General features: G+C 38.4%; 1 protein-coding gene across 1 annotated transcript in view; it reads right to left on the minus strand.

Annotated features, from left to right (window-relative positions):
- The window catches only part of LOC107714225 (neprilysin-like), a 46,129-nt gene extending 20,308 nt beyond the window's left edge, over positions 1 to 25,821 (minus strand). Inside the window, exons 1-9 of the mRNA XM_016520025.1 lie at positions 25,553 to 25,821; positions 16,992 to 17,162; positions 15,455 to 15,490; positions 15,170 to 15,331; positions 9,882 to 9,962; positions 8,633 to 8,728; positions 8,406 to 8,524; positions 8,059 to 8,124; positions 7,091 to 7,225 (exon numbers count right to left, since the gene is read on the minus strand). Coding sequence (XP_016375511.1) covers positions 7,091 to 7,225; positions 8,059 to 8,124; positions 8,406 to 8,524; positions 8,633 to 8,728; positions 9,882 to 9,962; positions 15,170 to 15,331; positions 15,455 to 15,490; positions 16,992 to 17,162; positions 25,553 to 25,613 — 927 coding nt within the window. The 5' untranslated portion in view covers positions 25,614 to 25,821. The remainder of the gene's footprint in view (positions 1 to 7,090; positions 7,226 to 8,058; positions 8,125 to 8,405; positions 8,525 to 8,632; positions 8,729 to 9,881; positions 9,963 to 15,169; positions 15,332 to 15,454; positions 15,491 to 16,991; positions 17,163 to 25,552) is intronic.
- Positions 25,822 to 26,274: the final 453 nt, after the last annotated feature.

Raw genomic sequence — 26,274 nt, forward strand, 5'->3', positions numbered from 1 at the left:
CACTCTCCGCACAAACTATTGGATATATAGCGCACATTTATCTAGCTTTAACGTTTAAACATTGTTATATGCTTGAACTGTTTTATATCTATAGATTTTATTTTAGGCAATTCGTGATGATTTGAGAAGACTAAATTGATCAAACATAGGCTATGATCAGCTCACTGTCTGCCGCTGGTCGCTTGGTCGTTACTTTATAAAACAAAAACTTGTAACGAACAAAAATGCTCCAAACGTTTTTTCTAAATTACGTTAATAAAAAAACAAAACAAAATATAATCACTTTGCCATTACATACAAAACTTAACTATATTAATATAGCTGAAACAGTAGTATAAGCTGTTTTGGGAGAAGGGGAAAAAATCACTTTTTACAAAATGTAACTGTAATCTGAATACTTTTTTTCGATGTAACTGTAATGGATTACAGTTACTAGATTTTTCTAGTATTTTACTAGTTTTCTAGTATCCTGATTACGTAACGCCGTTACATGTATTCCGTTACTCCCTAACCCTGGGTACCATGAACGTGTTTCCCCTTCTAGGAAACTCAACGCTGCGTCCTGGTGGACACTTTGGGGAACGCTGTCTGCGTGACCGGTACCTGAAGCATGCGTAAAAAAACTCCAATCCTATTGGTCCACGTGGCCCGTGACGTCATTGTACCCTGAAAGTATAAAAGGGGCACCTGCTGAATACGTCACCAACTTTCGTTGTCTTCGGAGCCGTCTGTCTGTTGAACGTGTGTGAAACATCATCCTGGTGAGTCGAGCAGCGCTTTGAGGAATATGTGCCTCCGTGTTGGGATTCTAACACTTGAGGACATATTCTAACCTTTTCATCTTTGTCTAAAACGGCGACCACGCACTCTTTGTGATGAATCACTTTAATGCGCTCGGCCCGTGTTTGTTCCTATTCCCGAGGGATGCGGGGCAAAGCGCTCGCATCTCGGGCCATTGCCGCGGCTTAGTTTATCTCAGCTTGCGGTGATTGCTTTGATCTGCGGTGTCCGCATACCCTCAACTATCAGGTTGCCCGATGCCGTGGATATTGCTCACGTTGCTATAACGATGAAGTGTGAGCACCGAGTCGTTTTTAGATCAGGGCGTGCGAGATCGCGGGCGGAGCTATATTCAACTCAGCCGTGCCTCTCTAATATGCATGTTATTGTGTGTGGAGAGCCTCGCTGGGCATGGTTATACTGAATGCTCTGTGGAATGAAGCTGTTAGCTTTCTCTCCCAGGGTGCTTCAGTAGTCTAGAGTGGTTATGGGAGATGTTCCTTCCTGTGTTTAGCCGGGTGATAAGTGAACAGTCTCTGCTCAGAGTGTAGCCATCTGCGGATGATTATGCTCCAGTTCAGGCTGTTTTGCTTTGGAATATAGCAGTCTGAGGACAGCTATGTTCTAGCCAGGCGTTTATAACTGGGTTTAGTTCCCTTTGGGTACAAACTGTCTCAGGTAAGCGCAGAGACTGCTCCCCTTTGTGGGGTCTTTAAGTAGTGGTCTCCTTGAGCTCTTACCTAGACTGCACTGTCTCCCCTGTTTGGGTTTTAGGTAGATGGTCCACTTCATGGCCTGGGCGAACTTCAGCCTTATCTGAGGGAAATGCTATTTGAGGATAGCTGTGTCCAGCCACCTAGTGTTATGGCCGTTGCTTGCTTCAGGCTTTGATCTGGACTATGGTTTTTATGTGTTCGCTCCTTAGCGAATCATTACTATGGTCTGGATCTTCCTATTGTGAGCCCCTGGTCAATATATTGGTGAACGAAAAGCTAGCCTACTGTGGGACTGACACGGATTGGGGACCTCCTTAGTATAACCACCTAAGGTTGGTTATATTTCAGCCATTGCCATAGTAGTTGTAGTGGTCCCCTTTCCTAGAGCCTAGCTATCTGAGGATAGCCGTGTGCTAGTTCGGTGACTGCTCCCCTTCCTAGGGTCTTAAGTAGCGGTCTCCCTGAGCCCTCGCCTAGATAGCACTATCTCCCCTGCTAGGGTTGTAAGTACATAGGCCACTCTTGTGGCCTCATAGGAGGGCTTACCGGGATTTTTCATGCTAGCTGTGTGGGACCAGCTGTGGATAGCTTGGTGATTGCTCCCCTTCTTAGGGTTTTAAGTAGTGGTCTCCTTGAGCCCTACCTAGACAGTGCTGTCTTCCCTGCTAGGGTTGCAAGTAGACAGCCCACTCTTTGTGGTCTGGGTAGTCTCAGTCGGTCCCCTTCTGGTAGCCTTCCTAGGTGCATGGCTATCTGAGGATATCTATGTGCTAGCCCAGGGACTGCTCCCCTTCCTAGGGTTTTTAAGTAGTGGTCTCCCTGAGTCCTTGCCTAGAGTGTGCTATCTCCCCTGCTAGGGTTGTAAGTACATAGGCCACTCTTGTGGCCTCATAGGAGGGCTTACCGGGATTTTTCATGCTAGCTGTGTGGGACCAGCTGTGGATAGCTTGGTGATTGCTCCCCTTCTTAGGGTTTTAAGTAGTGGTCTCCTTGAGCCCTACCTAGACAGTGCTGTCTCCCCTGCTAGGGTTGCAAGTAGTCAGCCCAATCGCTAGCGTACACGCTAGCTTCTGTGCGCTTTCTAAAATCGACATTGTGGTAAGTGTGCACGCTAGGCACCCTGCATACTTTTCTAAAATCCTGTATGGTATGGGTTACACGCTCGACTTTGTTCCCATTCTCTGAGTTGGTTCTGGCCCCGGTTCTCCTTGGGCCCCACTCCACTTATGTATCCCTGGTGATACTTCAGAACAGGGCTTCCTCTCGTTAAGAGAGTCATTCTTAGGTACATGGCTATCTGAGGATATCAATGTGCTAGCTTAGGGACTGCTCCCCCTTCTTGGGGTTTTAAGTAGCGGTCTCCCTGAGCCCTTGCCTAGACAGTGCTATCTCCCCTGCTAGGGTCATAAGTAGATAGCCCACTCTCTGTGGTCTGGGCAGCTTCACAGGTAGGTTTACCAGGGGTTTTAGTTTTTGGTCCTGTAGCCCCTTCCTAGGGATATAGCTATCTGTGGATAGCTATGTGACTGCTCCCCTTCCTAGGGTTTTTAAGTAGTGGTCTCCCTGAGCCCTGGCTTAGACAGTGCTATCTCCCCTGCGGGGTTTAAGTAGATAGTCATTCCCTTGGTCTGGGCAGCTCTTTAGGAAGGTCCTTTTCATAAGACCCTTTGGATATTGCTATCTGCGGATAGCTGTTTCCTTGCTGGGATTGTTGGTGGCAATCTTGAACTCCTCTAGGCTTCCAGCCTCTCAGTGGTCTTATGTATCTGGCTACTACTGCTAACATAGCATAGCTATCTGAAGATGGCTGTGTTCTTAGCTTGGTTAGGGTGTTCAACCTTATCTGGGATGCAGCGTTGAGTTCCCTAGTAGGGGAACGTCTCGGGTTACTCATGTAACCATGGTTTCCCGAGAGGGATCGAGACCTTGCGTCCCTTTGCCATGCCTTCGGCCTGCCTGTTTACATCTCCTCAGACAACTGAGTTGGTGACGTATTCAGCAGGTGCCCCTTTTATACTTTCGGGTACCCGCCTATGACGTCACGGGCCACGTGGACCAATAGGATTGGAGTTGTTTTACGCATGCTTCAGGTACCGGTCACGCAGACAGCATTCCCCAAAGTGTCCACCAGGACGCAGCGTCTCGTTCCCTCTCGGGGAACCATGGTTACATGAGTAACCCGAGAAGTTTGGCTTTTAGTGGTGTGCATTGCCATAGTAACTTACACTGTACAGCTAACCTGCTCCGGGGCAGGTTATGTTCTGAGTTAGAGATCTCAAACTGAAATTGGACCAAAGTGACACACGTCTGATGCAAAAAGTCACTCCCCCAATGTCTCTTTCTCCAAATTAAAGGTTACTATATAGTAAAAAAAAATGTATAAATAACATAAAAAAATTTAAAATTAACAACAAAATTGTCTGGCTTTAATGATAATCACTTAGAATTATTTTATATGATTTAAATTTGATTTATATAATTATTTTATGATTTCTATTATTATTAATCTATTACGCAGAATACATTTTAGTTGAACAATTATTATAAAGCCTTTATTTTAAATGAATATTAATATATACAGATCAAATGTAATATAAATAAGCTGTAGAATCAATAGATAACACTTGACATGACTACATGTGATCTTACATGCCTCTATCGCTAACTTCTCAAGTTTCACTTGTGACTGCACTGATAGAGCAAGACGATTTCTTTTATTTGTCCTCTTTCATGGACAAGTACTTTATTCAGTGTAAATGCGTTTAAATTCCTTATATTCTTCAATCTCTTAACCTTAAGCAAAATAGTTTTTGGATCTCGTTGGCTCTGTTGCCAGAGGTGAATCACATTTGCTCTGTGTTGCGAGGCATGTGATTGGCTGTTCACCAGTGATGTCACACATTCATGTGCACGTGCTCCACAAACTCAGGATCAAATCCTTAGTTGACAAAGAAAGTTGATGATCAGCGTCATGGTTCCAACAAAGCTGGATTGGAGTGCTTTGGTTTTATTAACTCGAAACTCATCCTGTAACTCAGAATTTGTTCAGCTACCATCATGGTACAAGCCCCTGGTTATTTTGGCAATTTAGAAATCCTGTGCAGAACGTGTCCCCGGAAAGTGGTGCATCTGGTCACCTTAGTCTACGCATGACCTGACATTTTATTTGTATCCAAAATGGGGAGATGTGAACATTACCAAAGACTATAGAGATGCAAAGACGGTTCACTCCGATACTTATGAATGAGAGAAACCGCAACTCGCAATATGGTGGATTAGTCCCACCTTCAAAATGAAAGAGCCAATCACTGATTGGTAAAGTCATTGCAACTGCCATTAGAAACTCCGGTTCCCATAGAAACCTGAGGCTAGACCAGCCAATGTGCATACGGATTCCGCCATTCATTTAGATAGGACTTGGTCTTATATGAGCAGCCCGGAGTGTCAAGGTCAGCAAGAAGAGACCCAAATGCAGAGTGAGTGAATCAAAGATTTATTGAAAACACACAAGGTCACTCAGCATAGGGGTGGACAATCTTGAGACCGCTCCAACCAGCAGGGAGAGAACTATGCCCCAGGAGGTAGAACAGTCTAAGTTGTTGGCCAAACCAGGCAGAAGGATTGGGAGAAGACCAGAGAAGAGAACAGCAGAGCATGCAATCAGAGTGAAGGGACTCAAAGTAGGCCAGTATCAGAGATTAGGGGCCTCATTTATAAAATGTTATGCAGAAACCATCCCAAATTAGATTTTACGATCACCCATCACATATATGTACATGTGATTCATAGAATGAACGTACGCACAGAAAACACACGTACGCCTCTCTTTCAGATGTGACATATGAATCGCAAATGAACTTGCGCGCAACTAAATAAAGAATAAAAGATCACCAGTCATCGTCCATATCCTTTGATTTAGAACAGCGAGCTGCAAGAACAGCTTACATTTTCAAAAACCTGCAGTATTCTGACAAGAAAAAGTAGGTAGCCTACGTCTGCTCAGACCCTGACGTGACGCTAAGCACTTTTCCGCGTCAAAGGCACTTTTTCTATAAATATGAGCGTTGGTGTGGATTTAAGCGTACACACACTCTAAGATCAAATCTGAGCATACACACATTATATAAATTAGGCCCTAGGTTCTCAGCACCAGGCTTGGTTGGCATATCGCCTTGGGGAACCAACAGGCAGGGAGTCTCAGGCTGGTAGAGCAGGGAACACACAGCACAAACACACACGAACACACAACTAGACCAAACAAGACACCACTCAAGACCACTCAACAACACTACTCAGCACAAAACAAGGAGAAACAACATGATTCAACAACATGAAAAATAACATAAGAAAATATAGAAGAACTAAACAATCAAAACCAAAAGTAAAGGAAATGTCTAATAAATAAATAAAGTATAAAATCCAAGCAATACAAGACTAGAAACAAGACTGAAGAACAACTAAAGAAAATAATACAAATAAATAAGCAAGATTACTGAATGATCAGAAACAAAAAACAAAAGGGAAAACAAGAGAAAAACTGCAGCACGGATACACAATCAGCAAATAACAGAACAAGACTAGAATATAGAGCAGCGAGTCAGAAACTGTCTCTATGGCACAAGAGGAACCCACAAGCACAAGAGGAAAAACAGCACAATATAAAGAGAAGAGCACGAGTACACGAGGGCCAGGTGAGCACAATTAAGAAAACGAGGACAAGACAAGGGCTAAACAAGAGGGCATGACCAAGGGAAACAAGGAGGTGGGACAACAGGAAAACATGGCAGACACAAACAAAGACAAAGCAATGTGTTAAGACACAAGATAAACAAACAAACAAAAAACATTAAACAAAGACAATACAGACAAAGCTGCCAGGGCAGAGCCCTGTTATGGAGGCATTGCAAATATGGCCGCCGAGTGAACAGACTTAACTTGAAAGGGACTTCGACATTACAGAGCGCTAAACACTCTCATGCAGTGTATGTTTCATTCATACACAAAGCTGGAGGGCGCTCTCGCGCAGAAAGTCCAAAATGGAAGTAATAACTTATGTCGTGCCAAGAAATCCTAATATGGACAAAGGCATCCAGCAATCCCATGTAAAGCTGAATAAAAAAGACAATACATGCACGATTGCGACAATATATGGTTTGTGTCAAGTGATCTCCAGGTAATAATAAAGTATCTGAATAATGCAGTGCTAACTGATAACTGACATAGCATTTACTGTATGTGGTTTACGTATGTGTGTGTCTAAAAGTAAAGGTTAGTTTAAAGCACTTAATTATTATATATTTGTATAGAGTCTATTAATGTATTAACTACATTAATGATTTGTAAGTACTTTATTACTTCTTATAAAGTGTTACCGTAAATTGCACAACATACCTTAATATTCACTAAAACAGAAACATTAAGTAGTTCCAACATGCATTACTGAACATCTGGTGACATTCAAATGCTGCAGTTACTATTAACCTTTCCAATGGGTTGAAAGGTGTTGATTGCTACAGTGTCTCAGGTCTTATAAGACACCAGTAGATTTTATCAGAGTAGTTATTTTTGCAATTTTAGAACTTTTCCATGCTTACATTAGCAATTTCCTTTTCCATCGTCATCACCCGGGCAACCTCTTGCCTGATATTAGTGTCATTGACCTCCAGACCCCGGTCTGTTCGGATAAGCTTTGCCAAGTCAGTCATGAAGTTCTCATATGTCACACAGGCCTGAGAAAAACACACATTGAAAACACATGAGTGCTAAATTCAATACCTGTTAGCATGCATATTTTCTTCATTAATTTACGATAACAGCCAGATTCTGGCTTCCCGGTCATTTAGGAAGTATTTGGGCACTCTGTGAGAAATTATTCAAGCTAATTCCTTATTTCCTCTCATTCTCTGCTTTACTGCAAAAAGTTGCATAATCATAAGTTCAAACTGGAAACAAAAGACAAGATCTTGGTCCAAGTATTTTCAATCTGTTTGTCCCTTTCTAACTTTCTTTATTGCCTTTTTGTATTAAATTAGCCAGGCCTGGAACATAATAAAGGCAGAGAGCACTTATATGTCTGACATGAATAACGATCAGTTGATGATAACTAACAGTTTGTGTCCACTGAGTCTGAACACTCCAGTCCAAGAGTGACGTTGCAAAAGAAATTATATGCAAATTGATTATCTTATTTTAATTGAGTAGACTGTTGGATCTTTTAGGAGATGGACTGGGCTTATCTTTCACTTCTAGCTTGTGTGGTCTCGGCAAATCCAAGGTGGGTTGTTTTATCTGTAACTCCTAAATTTGGTCAATTTCATAAATATTGACTTTTTATTGGATAAATAATGTGAGAAAGAAAATGTTGTAGAGAAAGACAGACAGCTAGAGACCCTTCTTGTCCATTGCTTAGACTAGCCTGAACCAACATGAAAATTCATTATGGTCTAAGCTCATCTTTTTAGCAGGGAGAAGAGAGGTGAAGGGAAAAAAGAGAGAGGGAGATAAAAGCATGAGTATAAGTTTGACAATATCCACCTGTTCCTGTTTAACAGGCTATTATTACCTCCTCATATGGTCCCGTGCACACATAGTAGTCTCTTGAGGAGAGGCCAAGACTTGAATGGTCAAACTGGCACAGAGAATAAAACCAAGAGACAATCAGCCTTTCTTTCTTAATAGAAAACTCAACGCATACACATGTAGTGCCACCCCAATAAAACTGTATCAATTACTCCAATTACTCAAACCTCACAAAGCAATAAACAAGGATACTGTTTGTTTAAAGCAATTATGCGATTTTGCAACTTAAAAGGCCCTTTTTTGTGAAGAAGTGTTTTCAACTAAAGCAAACATGCATTTGTGTTTGTATGCAAAAGAGAAAAGAGGTAGTCTGTTGTTGCGCACACCTACATGAATGATGTGCGCATTGGAGTCTCTGTCATCTGTACCAATAAAAAAGCTAATCAGGACTTGCTTTCCATATTTCTCATTCAGTTTGGCTATGGCATCTTCTGCTCTCCAATTCATTCCTGTAGAGGAGAGGAGAGGATAGGAGAGGAGAGGAGAAATTGGGATATAAAGTACCTATGAGGTAACTGGCCACATGCATAAAAACCTACTGAGAAATCTTCTCCTACCGTAGCTGGTGTCCCAATCATCTGTTGCTATAGGCCACTCAAAGACATCTGGCAGCACTGCAAGCAGAGGCGTCCCACCTCTCTGTTCAATGAGGCCTGTCAGGAAAATATTGAAGTAATGCAACATTATTTAAGCATCCAGTGAACACTGAAGTTGTTGAAATTTGAATTTGTTTGTTGAGAATCTCTTATGAATCTCATGTTTGGCAGCTCATTTGAAGAACTGCATAATGATTTGTTGGACAGAGTCATAATCGAATCTTTCTGACAATTTATGAAGATACAGTATAATATTAAAGGGATAGTTCACCCAAAAATCGCCCAGATTTTTGGACGTCAACGTCCAGAAACATAGCAAGGAGATCGGTAAAATAATCCATGTGACATCAGAGGTTCAACTGTAATTTTACGAAGCTATGAGAATACTTTTTTTACGCAAAGAAAACAAAAATAACTACTTTATTCAACAATTTGAATAAAGCGCCATTTTGGAGAGTATCCACTGAACGCAAACAGCGTATGCTATTCTGTGTCAGCCGCACCACACGGATAAGTTGTTTACATTCAGATCAAAGCGTAAATGACGTAAACAGCGTATCCGTGTGGTGCGGCCATAATAATCCATAATGTCACATGGATTATTTTACCGATCTCCTTGATACGTTTCTGGATGTTGATCTTGTTAATTACATTGCTGTCTATGAGAGGGTCAGAGAGCTCTCAGAATGCATCAAAAATATTGACATCAGAGGTTCAACTGTAATTTTACGAAGCTATGAGAATACTTTTTTTACGCAAAGAAAACAAAAATAACTACTTTATTCAACAATTTGAATAAAGCGCCATTTTGGAGAGTATCCACTGAACGCAAACAGCGTATGCTATTCTGTGTCAGCCGCACCACACGGATAAGTTGTTTACATTCAGATCAAAGCGTAAATGACGTAAACAGCGTATCCGTGTGGTGCGGCCATAATAATCCATAATGTCACATGGATTATTTTACCGATCTCCTTGATACGTTTCTGGATGTTGATCTTGTTAATTACATTGCTGTCTATGAGAGGGTCAGAGAGCTCTCAGAATGCATCAAAAATATCTTAATTTGTGTTCCAAAGATGAACGGAAGTCGTACGGGTTTAGAACGACATGAGGGTGAGTAATTAATGACAGAATTTTCATTTTTGGGTGAACTATCCCTTTAAACCTGAGCTATATTGCCCTAAGTCTTCAATCAACCAATACTCACTCTCATTAGTGCAGGACCTGTAGAGAACTTTGGTTTTGGTCAGTGAGCTACTGCTTCCACTCTCTTCTCTCTCCAGCACTCCTATAGTAAAATAATATAAAGTATCATTGCATTTGTTGGACATTATAACAGACTGTCTTGGAGATGGATTTCAAATGTCAGTTTTGCATCACCATCATAGAGAGTAGCTAAAAAAAAATCCTAAATGAAAACCTCATACATCATGCTTTTGTGACTACTTTGCTCCTGTCTACCTCTCCTTCAGTAAGTAGCCCAGCTGTTGCTTTAAATCTCTTATATCCTGTTTGCAGTACTTGTGTTCAGATTTAGTTTTAATTAGTGCTTGGGTCCAAGTGTTTCCTGTGAAAGGGCACAGATCATGTGTGAGTGATTGGATTAGAGACCGCCTGGTGGCCATGTGGCACGAACCCCTACAGCTTCAAAACTCTGTCACTTCATCTCAGTCACTCTTTTTCTCCATCCATCTGACATGTGCAGATTACTTGCTTTTTTTCTCTTACATTATATGTAGAGCTAATTTACAGATAAAATACTTGTTTCAGAAAGTCTTGAAACACATGTATCATTGACCAGCCTATAGAGCTGTAGTGTCTATATTGTGCCCGCTACTTTGTTTTAGCAGCTGATTCAATTATAGGGATATTTAATATTTTAATATTTAGTCAACTCCCTATATTGTGGAATTCTCTCACAACTATTTAGTAAATTTTCCAGACTACTGACTAAATACACCACAGATTTAGTCATTAGTTAGACCAAACAGTACTTTAACCAGCAATAAAATGTTTTTATATTCTTTGTTTTTGTAAGCCAACACAAATTATAAATGTAAAAAAAAAAAAAAAATCCTAAAACAGCACTGAATTTCCAAACACACCCATTGAAGTGGAAATAAACGAAAACAGATGTATCTCTATCAAAGCCAAACTACTGTTAGTTCTCTCTCTCTCTCTCTCTCTCTCTCTCTCTCTTTTAATGGAATGACCACGAAAGCTTGTCTACAGCTCCACTGAAAGTTACTTTTTGATATTGAGATCAGTAGCCTTATCTGATCCACATCTCCTGACAAAGCCCACTCTGTCCCGGCAGGAAACAGCCCTTCCCTCGAGCATCTCCTGCATGTATATGCATGAGTATTCTGCTGGCCCTGTTCAGAAAGCTTCTTGTATTTATAACCCATTTTCTGTCATCTTGATCTGGATTATTCCTCTCTCAGCCTATCACAGAGGCCTAAGTCTGCTAGAGATATGTTAACATTTAGACATTAAGATCCATAATGTAGTAAATTTATCTTCCATTTTCTGTGATGGCAAAATATCCCTGATTACAGGAATGATTTAATGCAAAGTGCACTGCCTGCAGAAAAAGGAAAAAAGAATGATGTAAATTCCTCTGTTTTCTTTTCATTCATGTTTCATCTTTTTCTTTCCATTTCCTCTTCCTTTATCTTCCTATTAGCCGGTTTTTAAAAAAAAACTGTCTGTGATCTCTCTCACTCTTTGTATTTCCTCCCTGCTTCTCTCTTTTTTTATCAGCTTTTATACTCTCTATAAGTTTTGGATTGCACTGTAACTCTGGCTATTTCCAGCGGTTCTGCTAACTCACATACTGAAGTTTATATAGTGGTTTGCAACTCCTCACACCTGAGCAAAGCACATGCTTCTCAACCAGGAACAGAAAATACCCCCTGGCCAGATAAATCATTTGAACAGCATCCAGGGTAAATAGACACATTTACTGTAATATGGTACTGAATTGATGCCACAAGTATGTGAAGCTTGGTGGTAAAGATGGAAGACAGTGGTTATTTATGCCAAAAACTGCTTAGATAAACAGCTAATAGGTTGTGTAGAATAAAATGGAGTAGAATTAAATTCAAAATACTCTTTTTTGTATGTTCTTAGTGGAAGGTTTAATATAGGCTTGCTTTTTGGTGCCAAGCATGAGGATCAATAAATAAAAGTCATATTAAATAGAAGTGATCAAAGTCTGCACCAAGAGTGAAATGGAACATGTTTTTCTGTGGCCTCATCAGATTGAACTGTTGTGAAGGTTCAGTGCTTTCATTATTGAGACGACAGACTCTGGACTGGCAAAGGTGCAATGTAAGCATTATTAAAGGGCACCTGTTATGCCCCTTTTTACAAGATGTATTATAGATCTCAGGTGTCCCCAGAAAGTGTTTGTGAAGTTTCAGCTCAAAATACCCAAGAGATCATTTTTTATATCATTTTGAAAATGCCTATTTTGAGTGGAAGCAGAAACAGGCTGTTTTAGTCCATTTCTCTTTAAATGCAAACAGAGAGTGGCTGTCACACGCATGTAAAGTTCACTTTTACTCACAAGTTTATGCTAAAAACACGCTTAAGTTACAAAAACACAGTCAGTTATGTCTGTGAAGTTAAACAGCTGGGAAAGAAAACGAATGTCTATATTAGAACTAATCTAGATTAGATATTAGATATTAAGTGAGAGCAGCATAATATACAGTACCTATACTGACCGATGTTTGGGTCTATGCTGTTAATATGACCCAAACAATAAAATAAAAGCAGAAAACCACTCACTGCTCTGGACTGAACAACTTCTATAGCTCTAATAAGAAGACATTTCTTACTTGAATGCTGCTTATGCTCTGGCATGAAGATAAACATGGGAGATAGTGTGTGTGCGGCTCACTCAGGGCGGGGTCACGGCTAATACGGCTGTGTCAGTCAACTATCGTGGGTGGGGCTGGTAAAGTGTGACGTCACACTTTACGGATTCTGTGATCAGTAAGCTCTGAGACACTGCTCATGATTTATAGAGATTTTTTAAAAAAGGAGGGGGTGGATTTTTATCATTATAAGGTGGCTGTGTACACACACTGCCAACACACATTTATGTTCAAACAACATGTTAGAGTGAATTTTGCATAATAGGTACCCTTTAAAGTGTTTTCAACACAGGTTTGTAGAGGCTTTTATGGCATGAACTTTGGCTAATCTTACTATACACAATAACTATGCAGCAAGTGAAAGTGTGTGTAGCTCTTTCTGCTTTTATGCAAATAGAAGTTGTATAATCATGTATGTGACAACATATTTACAATTGGCAAAGACCAAATGTAACCATTTGACACTGAACTACTAAAAAAACATTATGGCTGAACGCTAATGTGAATATTAGAATGGAATGTGTCCCGTAGTGGCTATGGTCCCATAAGCATAGTCTTCATAAGCATTTACTCCACAAATTAAACCCATCTCTCAAAGTCCCAACAGCTGAAATACAAATGTGAGGTTGGGAAACCGAAGAATAGGCCTTGAACACTAATTTAATCTAAACTGCATTTGCATAAAAGTCTAATCAAATTTCTAAATAGACTCTTATTTTCCAATCAGCATTTCCTTTCATCCCTCAAAAGCTCAGCACACTGAAAAATGCTAATGAGGGGATTTAGATTTCTCTGGGGAAGACACAATCCTCACTACTCCTTGATGGTTATTTTTATTTCACCCTCAATGTTTGTTCATTGATTAGCAATGATTTTCAACTAATTAAACATTAAATAAGGTGAAAAAAGTCATAGAAATTCTCATCAAGGCGATAATAAATGGAAAATGAAGCACGTCCTTGTTGATTTTGCTGTAAATCAAGAACGCATTACCACTCTGAATTAAAAGCTCATAAAGAAAAAGCTGATTGTAACAGATAATTAATTTTTAAAAGGTGGCACAGAGAGAGGGGTTGTAAAAAAAAGTGCTGAGCCAGCTATGTTTTGACAAGCACTACCGTCAAGGTTAAGTTATAGCTCTGGTAGCATTTGACCCCTGAATCTTGAGCTCCCCTCAGATTCAATAACATTTACCTCCACAACACATCCACAAGCCTCTGTTTGTGCACAGCGCCCTACAGCTCCTAACCTCTCCAGCCAAACCTCCTGTGTTTATCAGGTCAAGCCTTCCTCCCTCCACCTCCTGGAGCATGATGATTAGCACACATGCCTCCTCATCTACGCCCCCTCTCAAACATCTCTTGACCTCAAGGGGCTGCTCTGAAATTGTCCCTGTAAATCAGTGCCCATGCTGGGGTTAATAAGCTCTTCGTTCCTGGTCAGACAGCTGAGGTTTCACGTCTCCAGGAGCTGAGGGCCCTCAAATTGAGGCCTCCGATCACCTCAGAGCCATTCCCACATCCTCAGTCCACATCCTGTACAACCCTGCAGTATAACATCAATGCTCTCTCCATCCCTCAAGACACACTACAGTGCTGTCAGCATTTACAGATGAAACTGTATTTGTCTGACAGGTTCCACTACTGTGTTAAAAGGAACAAGAGGCACCACTTTAAATTTTAACGTCAGAGCCTCAGGCAGAGTCTCACTGAGCTTAAAATAGCTCACATCAGACACAACTAAACTGTAGATTCAATGGATTCTACCTGTTTTTAGTTGCTGCTTTTGTGGCCAAGCGGCTCTATCTAAACTCATATCTGAAATATAGTATGTAAATTAATTGAATACATATATTTTATGTATTCATTTATTCTATAAGATACTGTATAAATAGACTGGAATCAATATTAAAATATTTGTGTGTGCTGTTTTTTTGTACGGAGCCTCACACATGGCATACAGGAGGAAAACAAAATATTATAGTGACAAATTAGGAATTTGTTTCCACAACTTATTAATTCATTCACTCAACTTATTAATTTGTTCCCCCGTTTTAGGTGAATCGTGGCCATAATTTAAATAAATGAAAACAAAAGAACAAATTACAACATGGCTATGATTTACCTAACTGAGGGAACAAATTAGTACAACGTGGTAAAGATTTACCGGAAACAGGGGAAATACAAATTAATAAACCACAGCCATAAATTAATAAGCCATGGGAACTTAATTGTTAATTTGTGCACACAATCTTTTTTCCCAGTATATCATGTCTGGGGCTCTGTATTTTTGTGATCATTAAAGTACATGCTAACGTCAAACTCTACAGAAATCAATTGCACTTCACCCCATGAGTTGCTGCCTATGTAAAGCATTCTAAATTGGTTAGTCTGCTACCTTAGTAGACAACATGCCTATGTAGGTAGGATACAGCAAGCAGCTCACTAACAACAAAGCCACATTACAATATTGTGTCATGAACTTAGTGGGAGACATGGCCTGGCGGGTATGCCTTTTTTCTTTTAATTGGTCTTATTGCCTTTGGATTACATGCATACATCTTTTCAGTTGCTGATAACTAGCCCTACAGCCCATAGTAGTGTCATTCTACCTTTGAGTACCACCTCCAGTTCATCTCTGAGAATGTCAAAGGTACTGTAACGTGAACTGGTCTCAGGTATGATGTTCTTCTTTAGCCAGCCACCACAGGCATACTGGTAGAAGTTGTCACAGGGGTTCACTGTCGGGTCCATGTTCTCAATGAGGCGGGATGCTACAATGCCAGAGAATTTTTTTTTATGTATGAACTTTGACAATTATGTGCAAGAAAGGCTATCAGTTGACTTTCAGACATAACATGATTAATTATTTGCAGTATGTTGTAAAATATCTTTACCTGACTGTGTGCAGTCAGCTGTTATGCAGACTCCATCTACAAACGAAAAAGAAGCACAAGGGATCAGAGGTCAGGAGCAAATTAACACTATTAATACTTTATTTAATAATAAATCAAACTGCTATTCAAAAATTATTTCTCTGTGGTGGGTTCAGTTACATCTCCACAGAAAATTCTCTCTGTTCATTTTATATCTGCCCATAGACATACAGTATTATTTATGAGAATCTCTCACTGAACTAAGATTCAATAGGCATCCACTCTCTGACCTTAGTCCCTACCGCCCTGCCCTCCTATCCAGACCCCCATGGCTGAGAGGAAGAGCATGTGGAGATCATCTCTGTATTTCAGCATTCTATCTGCCTTTGCTGTTTAAACATTTATCCAGCACATTAATGGCAGATGATCAGGGTGTGAAAGGCAAGCTGCAGTGAGTCCCTATAAGCTCCATCTGCTGCTCAGAGGCCTAACGAGGGAAAGGGGCTTACATGGGTATCCAACCATATTACAGAGTAGATATTATTTGGGGAACACCAGTATGTGCCAGCTTGATTCAATACTGCCCTGGGAAAATAACCACAGAATCTAAATTTGTTTTCACTTACCAACAGTTGTCTGGTTAAAACAAAACATTCTTAGTGAGGCATGGCAATGTATTCAATATTTACAATACAGGCCTATTCACTGTGATTTTGTTGGCAATATAAAATTAGCAAATTTGTGAAAATTCCAATTTTTATAATGTACTGTACAGTGAAAAAAAAGTGAAACATCTGTGTCATTTATTAAAAGTATATTTTTGTATTGTTCTAATGGAAAATCATGATTTCCAGTTGATACCTGTTTCATTCAGCTGGATAAAATGAAATAATACTCCCAATAGAATGAACGAATGAATGAACGAATGAATGAATGAATAGTATTTTTCATTTAGTGTTGATGTGCAGAACACTGCACTGGCTACTGGCTACTGGCTACTGGCTACCTTTGCTGACTGCACAATTTTTTTTCTGTTTTATTTTTTTATTTTTCTGTTTTATTTTATATTTTATTTTATTTTAATTTATTTATTTTTGTTAGAACATAACAGAAAATATGCTGCATACACACACATGTTGAATTTACAAATCATGTTGCTTAACTGGTTTATGTGGAACTGATGTACATGATTAAATAATGTAAATCCAACACACGTTTTTTCTGTGTATCATCTTTATGATACAGTTTTGGTTAATGTTGAATGTTTCCTTTGGGAAAAGAATATCTATGATTAATAATTAGTGTTATAATTAATCATTTGTGTTATAACTCCCTGTGTAATATGCTTTGTGTGGAGGTAAATATTGCTGATTATTTCTTTGTATTGTTGTTTTGGTAGATATAAATATCATTATTCCTTGTGTTTTCATGGACAAAAGGGTAAAAAAAAAAAGCTTTTCCAATAATTTCTGAACTGACCACAATGGAAAAGGCAGCTCAAAAGCAGCACTGCCAGTTTTTCTGTCACACAATGATGAAAATAATCTCATGCACTCACCTTTGCCACTCTGTGTGATGAAGAGGATGATGAGGGCCACGATAATGACAAACAGCAGAGAAACAATTGTCAGAAGACCGATCTCTAGTGACGTCCAGTGGGGCTTTTTTTTCTGAGTGTTGTTGTCAGCCATGGTCTGCTGTCCCTCTGGGGCAGCCTGTAGAAACTCACCTAAAAAGAGTTGAAGAGATTCAGATTCAGTGGAATTCAAGCACAGGTGATTTCACTGTGAGTTTCTTTGAGCATGGTCTCTCTAAACAAATACAGCTTGTCCTTGGTCACAGAACTTACCTGTTTTTTTACAGATTTCAGACATGCACAGTCCACACTTTGAGCTGTTAAATTTTTTGCAACAGGTAATTCATTACTGATCCCTCTACGCCACACAAACACACACTCTTGATTCACAGATACTCTCTGACTCTGGTCACACATATGAAGTGCTCACACTGTAACACACTGGGTTACAAGCTGAGGCAGAGACCTGACTCTGCAGATGGGCAGCTCCTGCTGTGTTCTGGCTGACATGACAGGACCCCGACCTGGGGACAAAGTCTTAAAGTCGTCCTTTGAAGGAGGCTGACACTCTCTCACACACATACACAAATACACAACACAGCATTTCAGGCCAAATACACACAAACCCAGACTCTCATTTACACTGCGGCACATTCACACAATCTTGTCTCTTTTAATTTATGTTGTATTTGTGGATAATAAATTGTGCTTCCAGGGGGCAGTGGCTCTTATCTAAGTCACATCACAACATCTGCATGGGTTAGATCCGGCCGGTTAATCTTGTGGACTTTTAGAGGAAAACGTGTGACTGGTGTAACTATTTTAGACAGAGGCTGGTTTTATAACTGCACTGCAGTTAATTATACTTAAACATGAATAATTAACGACTTGTAAAACTGTAAGCTGGAGTCAGGCACACTTTTAATCACACACTTGATCACACTTGTAACACATACTCTGATAAAATGGCTCTTCTTTCATGTGTAAGCATTTGCAGGTGCAGACAACCCTATCATGACTATAACACTACTTGACAATTCTGAATCTTCTCCTAAAATCCCTGCAGCCAATGTGAACTTGAGCGTATTCATATGTATTTTGCATTAAATGTGGTTCTACCACACATACATGTACTTACATTTGTATAGACACTAAAACATACAATACTATTGACAGCATCTAAAGCATAAATCTATTTTGTTTACAGACATACAACAAATCCTATTTAATCAGTGAATATTTATTTCATGTACTTAATTGGGATTGATTCTATTGTATTTATAATCAGTGAGATTGTTTTTAAAGTTGCATTTAATTAAAAGCAGTTGGCTCATTTCACTTCACATTTCGGTTCTGGGTGACTTCTGGAGCTAGCTTGTTTCAAAGAATTACATAATTTTAAAGAAGACTACACTTTAAAATATTAAAATGAATACAATGTATGTAACGTTTACCATTATTTATGTATTATTTATTTTGTTTGCCATGGGACACAGCAGTTTGCAGTGAAAAAAAAAAAACTAAGTTACACCACAGGTGCACCATAAAACGATCATAAATACATTTACAAAACATAATACATTTTATGTTTAAGCTGTCATTTTCAGTGTTGAACCTCACTGACTGTTATTGTATGGTCAATAACAGTTCAAACATTATTCAAAATATCTTGAAGAAAGAAAGTCATACAGGTGTGGAGTGACATGAGGGTGAGGAAACTGACTAAATTTTTTGGTGAACTATATCCCTTTAAGAGTCTAAATACTAGACATAACCTAGTAACAATATTGAAAGCTTAGAAATCACTGTAAAAGGTAGAGGTAAAGTATTTTGTATTTCTGTAAAGCTAAATTTTGCACTTCAATGTATAGAACATGACCGTGGCTTGGAATGCTTAGTATATGCTGTCAGACTGTAGTTTCCTCCATATGTGCTGATAATAGGCCATTAAAGAAATAGAGTGTTGTACTCTGAGCTGGATAATTGAGAGGCTTTACTGGCCACAGAACCACTCCAGGGCTTCCCACTAAATGGCAGTTTTACATGTTTTCATGTAGAGATCCAGCCTTTATAGCTGATGCAGAGAAAGTCTAAATTTCAAAGTCTTTTTATATATATATATACTATAGCTTCATAATTTTTTGGTTGCATAGAGTAGGGTTTTTCAACAGGGGGTTCTCTTAAAACTGCAGGGAGTTTATGAGATTGTGTCAGAGATCTGTAGTTAAATTAAACTGTGGTAATTTTTTAACTTTAAAATTATATTCAGTGTAGCTAAAAATAACAGAATTCATATTTTTCCTTTTGTTTTGCAGCAATATGATGCTTTGCTGCTCAAGGAACTTTTCTTATTATAAACAATTCTAAAAGCAGTTGTATTGCTTAATATTTTTGTAGAAACCGGGATACAAATTTTCAGGGTTCAATGATCAATTTAAAGTTCAAAACAACAGCATTTATTTGAAGTAGAAATCTTTTCTAACATTGCATACATCTTGTGGGCAATATCTTTACTAAATTCTGTTTAGATTAGGTACATCTACAGCGATGAACAAAGCTGTGTATCTCTCCCAGCCCTGGTCTGTGATATTACCCTAAGTGGCTATGTAACGGCTTATGCATGTCCTCTGACTTCACACTGTGGACATGATCAGACCTCAGGGCAGAACAGTTTCTCCTGGTTTATCTGCTCGTGACTGCGACAGGTCTGGAGCAAATCAGAACCAAGGGCGTCTTCATCAGCTTTGAATTTCCAAATCCATCTAGGACACTCAGGCAGGGATTTGATTTAGATTATTGTAAAAGGGGAGGGAGTGTGCAAGAGATAGTGACAGATGCGTCACTTGCCGCACCACGCATAATCCTAACATACATAGAGAGTCCCAGGACCCCCGGATCAGATGTCGTCTGACGTATGTGGATCGGCAGGGAACCAACCCGCCTTAGCGGGTGTACTGCATCTCCCTGAAGGAGTAGGGAACAGGAAGACCTTTCAACCTAATCTCTTCCAGCACAGTCATGCTGGTGTGTTCACAAACCAAACTTAAGAAAATGAATCATGTTTTTACTCCAGGAAGTTATGGCAGTTAACCAACCTGTAAAGGATATATTTGTAATTGTAATGTTAAAATACCATCCTGTACCCTCCCTCCCTGTGGACTGAGATTTTGGGATAGGCCTCAGGATCCCCACCACACTGAAAGATAAGGGGTTTGGAGAAAGGATGTGTTAAAATATCTTCTCACTTTAATAAGTCCCTGAAGCGAACCAGCCCATTACAGCAAAACTGACTCAGCCAATGGCATGAGTTTCAGGGAGAGACTATTTATGTATGCATGTATGTACTGTATTTTCGTATTTATTTACTTACTTATGTACTTACTCATTTATTTGAAAATATTTTACAAAATGTATTGTTTGTTTTTCATACACTGAACGTCACTGTGGAGTCCAAAACAAAATGCACAATGAATAAAAACCTTCTTCAATATATATTTTGTGTTACACAGAGGAAAGTATTGGAACAACATGACAGTGAGTAAATGATGACATACGGAATATGAGGAGGCCTCATTTTAAAAGTTCTCGATCTGTAAAAATCATGCAAATTAATAAAATCTCATAAATCAATGGGTTTTTATTATAATGAATAGGGTAAGATGCGGATGATGCCCTCCTTAAGAATAATGTGCATTTACTTTTAAATTGTAACATTTAGATGTAAGCATGTGCAGGATGATGATGCATAAGCCTGTGTGTTGTTAATGGAAATAAATATAAACATTTGCTAATTTAGTTGTTATAGCACAAAATCTAAAATATTTGAAGAGCTCCCAGAATCACAGTAAAACAGATATTTCTAAAAGGTAAATGTATTCTATGACTTACATACACGTACATAAATATTTACATATTTAATTGCCAATATTTTGGATCACTATAAATGCAAAGTGAATGATTACACTCAATTAGCCTATAGGTTTTAATGAAAATCGAAGATGTCTAAAATGTACAGCTAATTCATGGAATATTGAATAATAACCTGTAGCAATCTGGTTCAGTTCTGTCTTCTCTTTCATGGATTAGTTTGTCATTTGTTTAGTCCCTGTTTCCTTTGTTCCCATTTCTAGTTTGTTTCCATATTTACCCAGAGTTTGTTTCCAGAGTTAACTGATGAGTCCCAACTGTGCCTTGTTTTACTCTCATTATTTTTCATATTTTCCCTTCAGTTTGTTCAGTTCCTTGACTTGGTTTAATTTCACTGTTGCATGTTATTACACCTTCTTTCCTCATAGGTCTAAGTTTATCTTTTTACTTCAAAATGAAAGCACACAAAAATGGACCAGAGACACACACACACAAAAAAAATATACATATAATAATAATAATAAAAATAAAAACATCTAACCTCAAACATGTTTCAACTGACTAAATCTCACAAATGTTGATATGCAGATGAAATAAATATATACATACATGCATAAACAGCCATAAAAATTTTTTAGGAGGGCATCATCTTGCCCTGGGAGACATCTTACACTATACATTTTTCTAGTTATGCCAAGTTCTAAAATATTTTCCCAGGTAGAATCTTAATCTGTATCCAGTAAATCAGAAACAACAGGAAAAGTCATGGGGTCTTTGATTATTGTTGTTTACCACTGCTTTAAAAGTAGGCACATGTACTTTAGAAGTTGTGGAACAATAAGATCTTCATCACTGTCCACTAAACAATTACAAACCAAGCTTCTGTTTTGGCAGGAAACACAGACGATTTAAGGGTTTCTTCTCATTTTAATAAGCCACTAGTAATTATCAGCCATCATCAGCTAGAGTGTGCTTTTTCCATGTTTTTCAGAAATAAAGATTGTAGCATCTTAGTAATTAGTAAATTAGTTTAAATTCCATAGATATTTCACAACAATTACCCTAAAGGTGGCAGAGACTTTAGAATCTAATTAGCAATCTAATACTTAAGAGAAAGTTGCCTCGCACTTGCTTTAAAGATTCTAGGTCGGAGCGTAACTGTGAGGGTCACCCATAATGCAAATTTAGTGCTTCAGTGCAGCTTTTACTGTAAGAGCTTCTGTTTGATTTCTTGTTGGCACTGCCATGGTGAATCACAGACTTGGCTATAATATCTGCCGTCTGCTTCGCTTCTGGCACAGCAATGGTGAATCCTCTAAGCATGTCTGTTAAGACAGACACATCCTCATACCCTCCAGATGACTTCTCCATCAAAATGTATCCTTAACAGCTCTTGGAAACTGTTGTGTTTGTACAGCTCATAGAGAATACATCTGTTTTGTAATTAAACCACACTGTTTACACCTCCATCTTAAATGACTTTAATCAGGCTTCTGAAATTTTGATGCTGTTAAACTCAGCCCCAGTGTTTATGCTAGGCTTTAAATACTTTATAGAAACAATAGCAGTATCCACAGACTTTTTTGTTCTTTTGAAAAAAAAAAATGCATCCCAGAAGCTCTTTTCTGTGGTTTTGCACTCTGGCTGAAGTTTGACAGGAATAGGCTACATGACAAGGTGTCCACAATTACATTCTATTTACAAGTCTCACAGTGTACTTAAAACTAGGGCTGTGCGATTAATCGAAATCGTCATAAAATCGCGACTTGAGCGTGCGCGATTTCTAAATCGCTGTACAGCACGATTTTCCGCGCCCCCGACCTCCCGCAGTATGCTATCCGAACCAATCAGAACATTAGATTTCTGCATCTGCCATGGTCTTAGATTTTCCATGTTTATGCTGCATTTTCAAACCTTTCCTCGCCTCTTATGAACACTGTTCAATAAAATAAGTGTTAAGGATTGGTACAAAATGGTTAGTTCATGGAGTGAGGTGTGAGTCCTATGAAATGCATTTAAGAAATGTGTCACATATTGTATGTTTATTGCAACTAACCCAAACCACCAGCCCTAACCTCAACAATAAAATATTTAAAGCAACATCAAAACTACTCTGTTAGTGAATCACTTTGTTAAAATAACAATTGCTTGTTCGCTAATGTTTAAGATGAGTAAATGTAATCGGAAATAGATTGGGCAAACTGAAAAAAGAGGAACAGAAAAAATGAAGATTCATGCTAATTTGGCAACATCCATATCTTTCAAGAGTGCACAAAATGAGGTAATACTCAAAAAAAGTGATGTCAACTGATAAGCAGACACTCACATCTGAAGGCATTTGAGGAAAAAACATGTCAGATAAGTGATGTGTTAAAACATTTTTAATTTTAAACCCAATCTCATTGGAAAAATGTGCCGTTATTACGTTGGTTGCTATCAGTTCGGAAATGAAATGTCCAGCGAGTGAAAAAAGGTTGGTAAAAAAGTAAAAGGTTGATGCTCTCTTGCGTTTGAAAATAGTGTACCACATACACTAAACCCATACCCTAAACCTAACCAATCGTGTTAACAAAGGAAGACATGAGATGAAAATGCATTTGCTGAAACAAACATGCCATTTTAGCTTGTCTTTACAAGTGTTTGTGCTCTTTTATTGCTGTAACATGTGAACTACCCAGCAAGTTTATTATATGTCAGAAAAGCCATACATATGGCGCTAGTAATATGAAAACAGGAGTTTATAACATAGTAACATAGTGCAAGGAACCATGTGAAAATAAGTCTTGATAGAATAATCTGCCCTATATCATAATTTGTGTAAACGTTATAGGTTAATTATTGGTTAAAAAATAAAGTGTCACACAGTCACAGTATTTCTACTTAGTTGTCTCTGAATATTTAGTTGGTAATTTAATGCAAATAAAATGTAAAAACTTTTGTGTTGTTTTGTTAAAATAGATTTAAAATGTACAGAAAACAATACATAATAGGTACAGTATTAATGTATACTACATTTTAGATTTTTATAAAATATCTGATAATTTGTATGACGTTCATATACAGTTAAAATGCTTAAAAACACATTTTATTTAAACACAAAACCTATTTATTCAATACTTATAGTATCTTATATATATATATTTATATTACAACCACATATTTTTTATGTTTAGTTGTCAGCAACAAGATGTCCAAAGCTGGACTGAGTTTGCCAGGCCTCTTTTAACACCTGTCAATTTGTCTGCTGTACGCAGAAACATCTCTAAAACACCTTAGCATAACTATAATATCTTGTTTTCTAGGGCTTTATAAACTATAATGAAATAATGAGGACTTCAGGTTTCATTTTAAGAGGAACATCACAGAGAGCAATGTCACTCAGCAACAGGAACATTGCATTCAGAGTTAATTTCACATATCTCAAAACCTAAGATAAATAACAATCTTGTGTTAAAACAACTGACAGATAAATATTAGTGCAGATGTTCCAGTCATGGAGATTTGCCATGTTCAAAGATGTAAAAGACACAACAGGCCGGAGACTTAAATGCTTTGATGTTTTGGAAAAACTGTTCATAAAAGTCTATCAGCAACAGTAGATTGGTTGTGCTGATCTGAGATAAAACACTCATGACCACATGGTTTATCATGTGTTCAGTGAGGAGGTGTCACCACTGTTGTAGCTTACAGGTCATGTTACTGTATGTACTTTTCTCCATCTCTATGTCCTCACACACAGAGTGTCACTATAGAACATTTATCTAGGACAAGCTGAGCAGATAACACATCCGTGTCTTATAAGGTTTCCAAATATGCAAAACATGACTGATGCATTTAAATTTACATTTCAGACCATGATAATTCAGCTGTAGAGTGTTGTAGCATGTGGCGAGTTGTAAAACCACCATTGTATTGAATTAGAAATGAGTTACTTGTACGAAATCACCATCATACGACCATAACCATCTTATTTCTATGTGTATTTAATATTTATATAAAACTAGAAATATCATGGGCGATCAGATGAAGATTTTTAACACTTTCAATATTCTTCTAAAGACTGCACAAAATGAAGACAAAAAAAAAATATACATTTTTTTCTTTTTTTTCCCCTCCAATTTCATTTGCTGTTTTGATTGTCAGTTGTTTACTGTAGGCTATGCATCCTATGTGTTACACTAGAAGGGTAGTTTGTACTGTATAAACAGCACCGTTTTGGAATGTTATACATTTCTGAACTACTTTTATTTGTAACAAACAAAGATGTGAATATTTGCAAGAAAAAAAAACACTTAGAGATGTATAGTAAAATGTTTTACACTGCTTGTATGTGGCAAGCATTGACATAAATGCCACATAAATAAATAAAAAAAAGTCGTTAAATTCCCAAGGAACATGGACATCAGCAGTTCTGAATTAAGTTAATTACGCATCTAATTTTAGATTTTATTTTTATTTTATTTTATCTGAGATGCTATTTAAAGGCAGGTAAATACTGAAACGCATTAAGTAGGCAGCCCATACTTTCAGAGCAGTGTGTATCTTAATATATAATAAGGACATATCTACACATGTTATTAAATAAAACAACTTTTACCATTTCCCAACCAGTGCCTAAATGAAATCTTGGTCAGTACACCATGTTTCTAAGCCATGTGCAGCATGCGTAGACTCACCAGGTGTCTCTGGAAATTTGCGATCGATGATATAAATGGGCATCACCAACCGATCAAACATCCATCAAATCCGTGAGAAAGATATCCTCCTTCCAGATCGATGACTTTTAAGAGTATTCTGGGTTCCCAGGATATCAATAACAAATCATTCAATGCTGTCAGTTCCCTGGGCTACCTGTTAACGTCGCGATAACGGGGTGTCCTTGTTTCTCACAGTTATTATTGGTGAGCATAAGAAAACACCTGGAAAACGCCTTAGGAATAATTCAGCGAAACGAATGATGTGAGACAACAGCGAAGTACTTAAGTTCAGCCGGTGTCTAATGTTGCCTCCCACGAAAGGCGGTGTTTAGGAGTGACTGAGGCTGGCAGCAATGCCAGCGCGGAGTCGAGCGCGCAACTGTGCGCTGATCTTGCACCAGTAAAGGATCAGAGCGTGACTCTGCGCTCCACTTAGATACGAAAATTTCTCGCACTTCTGCACTTTTTCTAGAATCTGTAAGGTTTTCCTTACTGTGAGAGTTATACTAAGACATTAAGGGGTTCCGGCGGTAATTTTCGGTGAACAATCCTTGATATTCTTCTTGCGCAAAATGTTCTGTTGGCTCCTCTAGAACAGTTGGCTATAACCAAATGCCTTTCGTACGTTTAAACAAACCATTCAAGTTTTTTTGTGAGTGTTCTTATTTATTATGTCTACAAGCGCTCGAATAGCGTACTGT

The sequence above is a fragment of the Sinocyclocheilus rhinocerous genome, unplaced genomic scaffold (genome assembly GCF_001515625.1).
Source record: "Sinocyclocheilus rhinocerous isolate Xijiao unplaced genomic scaffold, SAMN03320098_v1.1 scaffold1020, whole genome shotgun sequence".
Lineage (NCBI taxonomy): Eukaryota > Metazoa > Chordata > Actinopteri > Cypriniformes > Cyprinidae > Sinocyclocheilus > Sinocyclocheilus rhinocerous.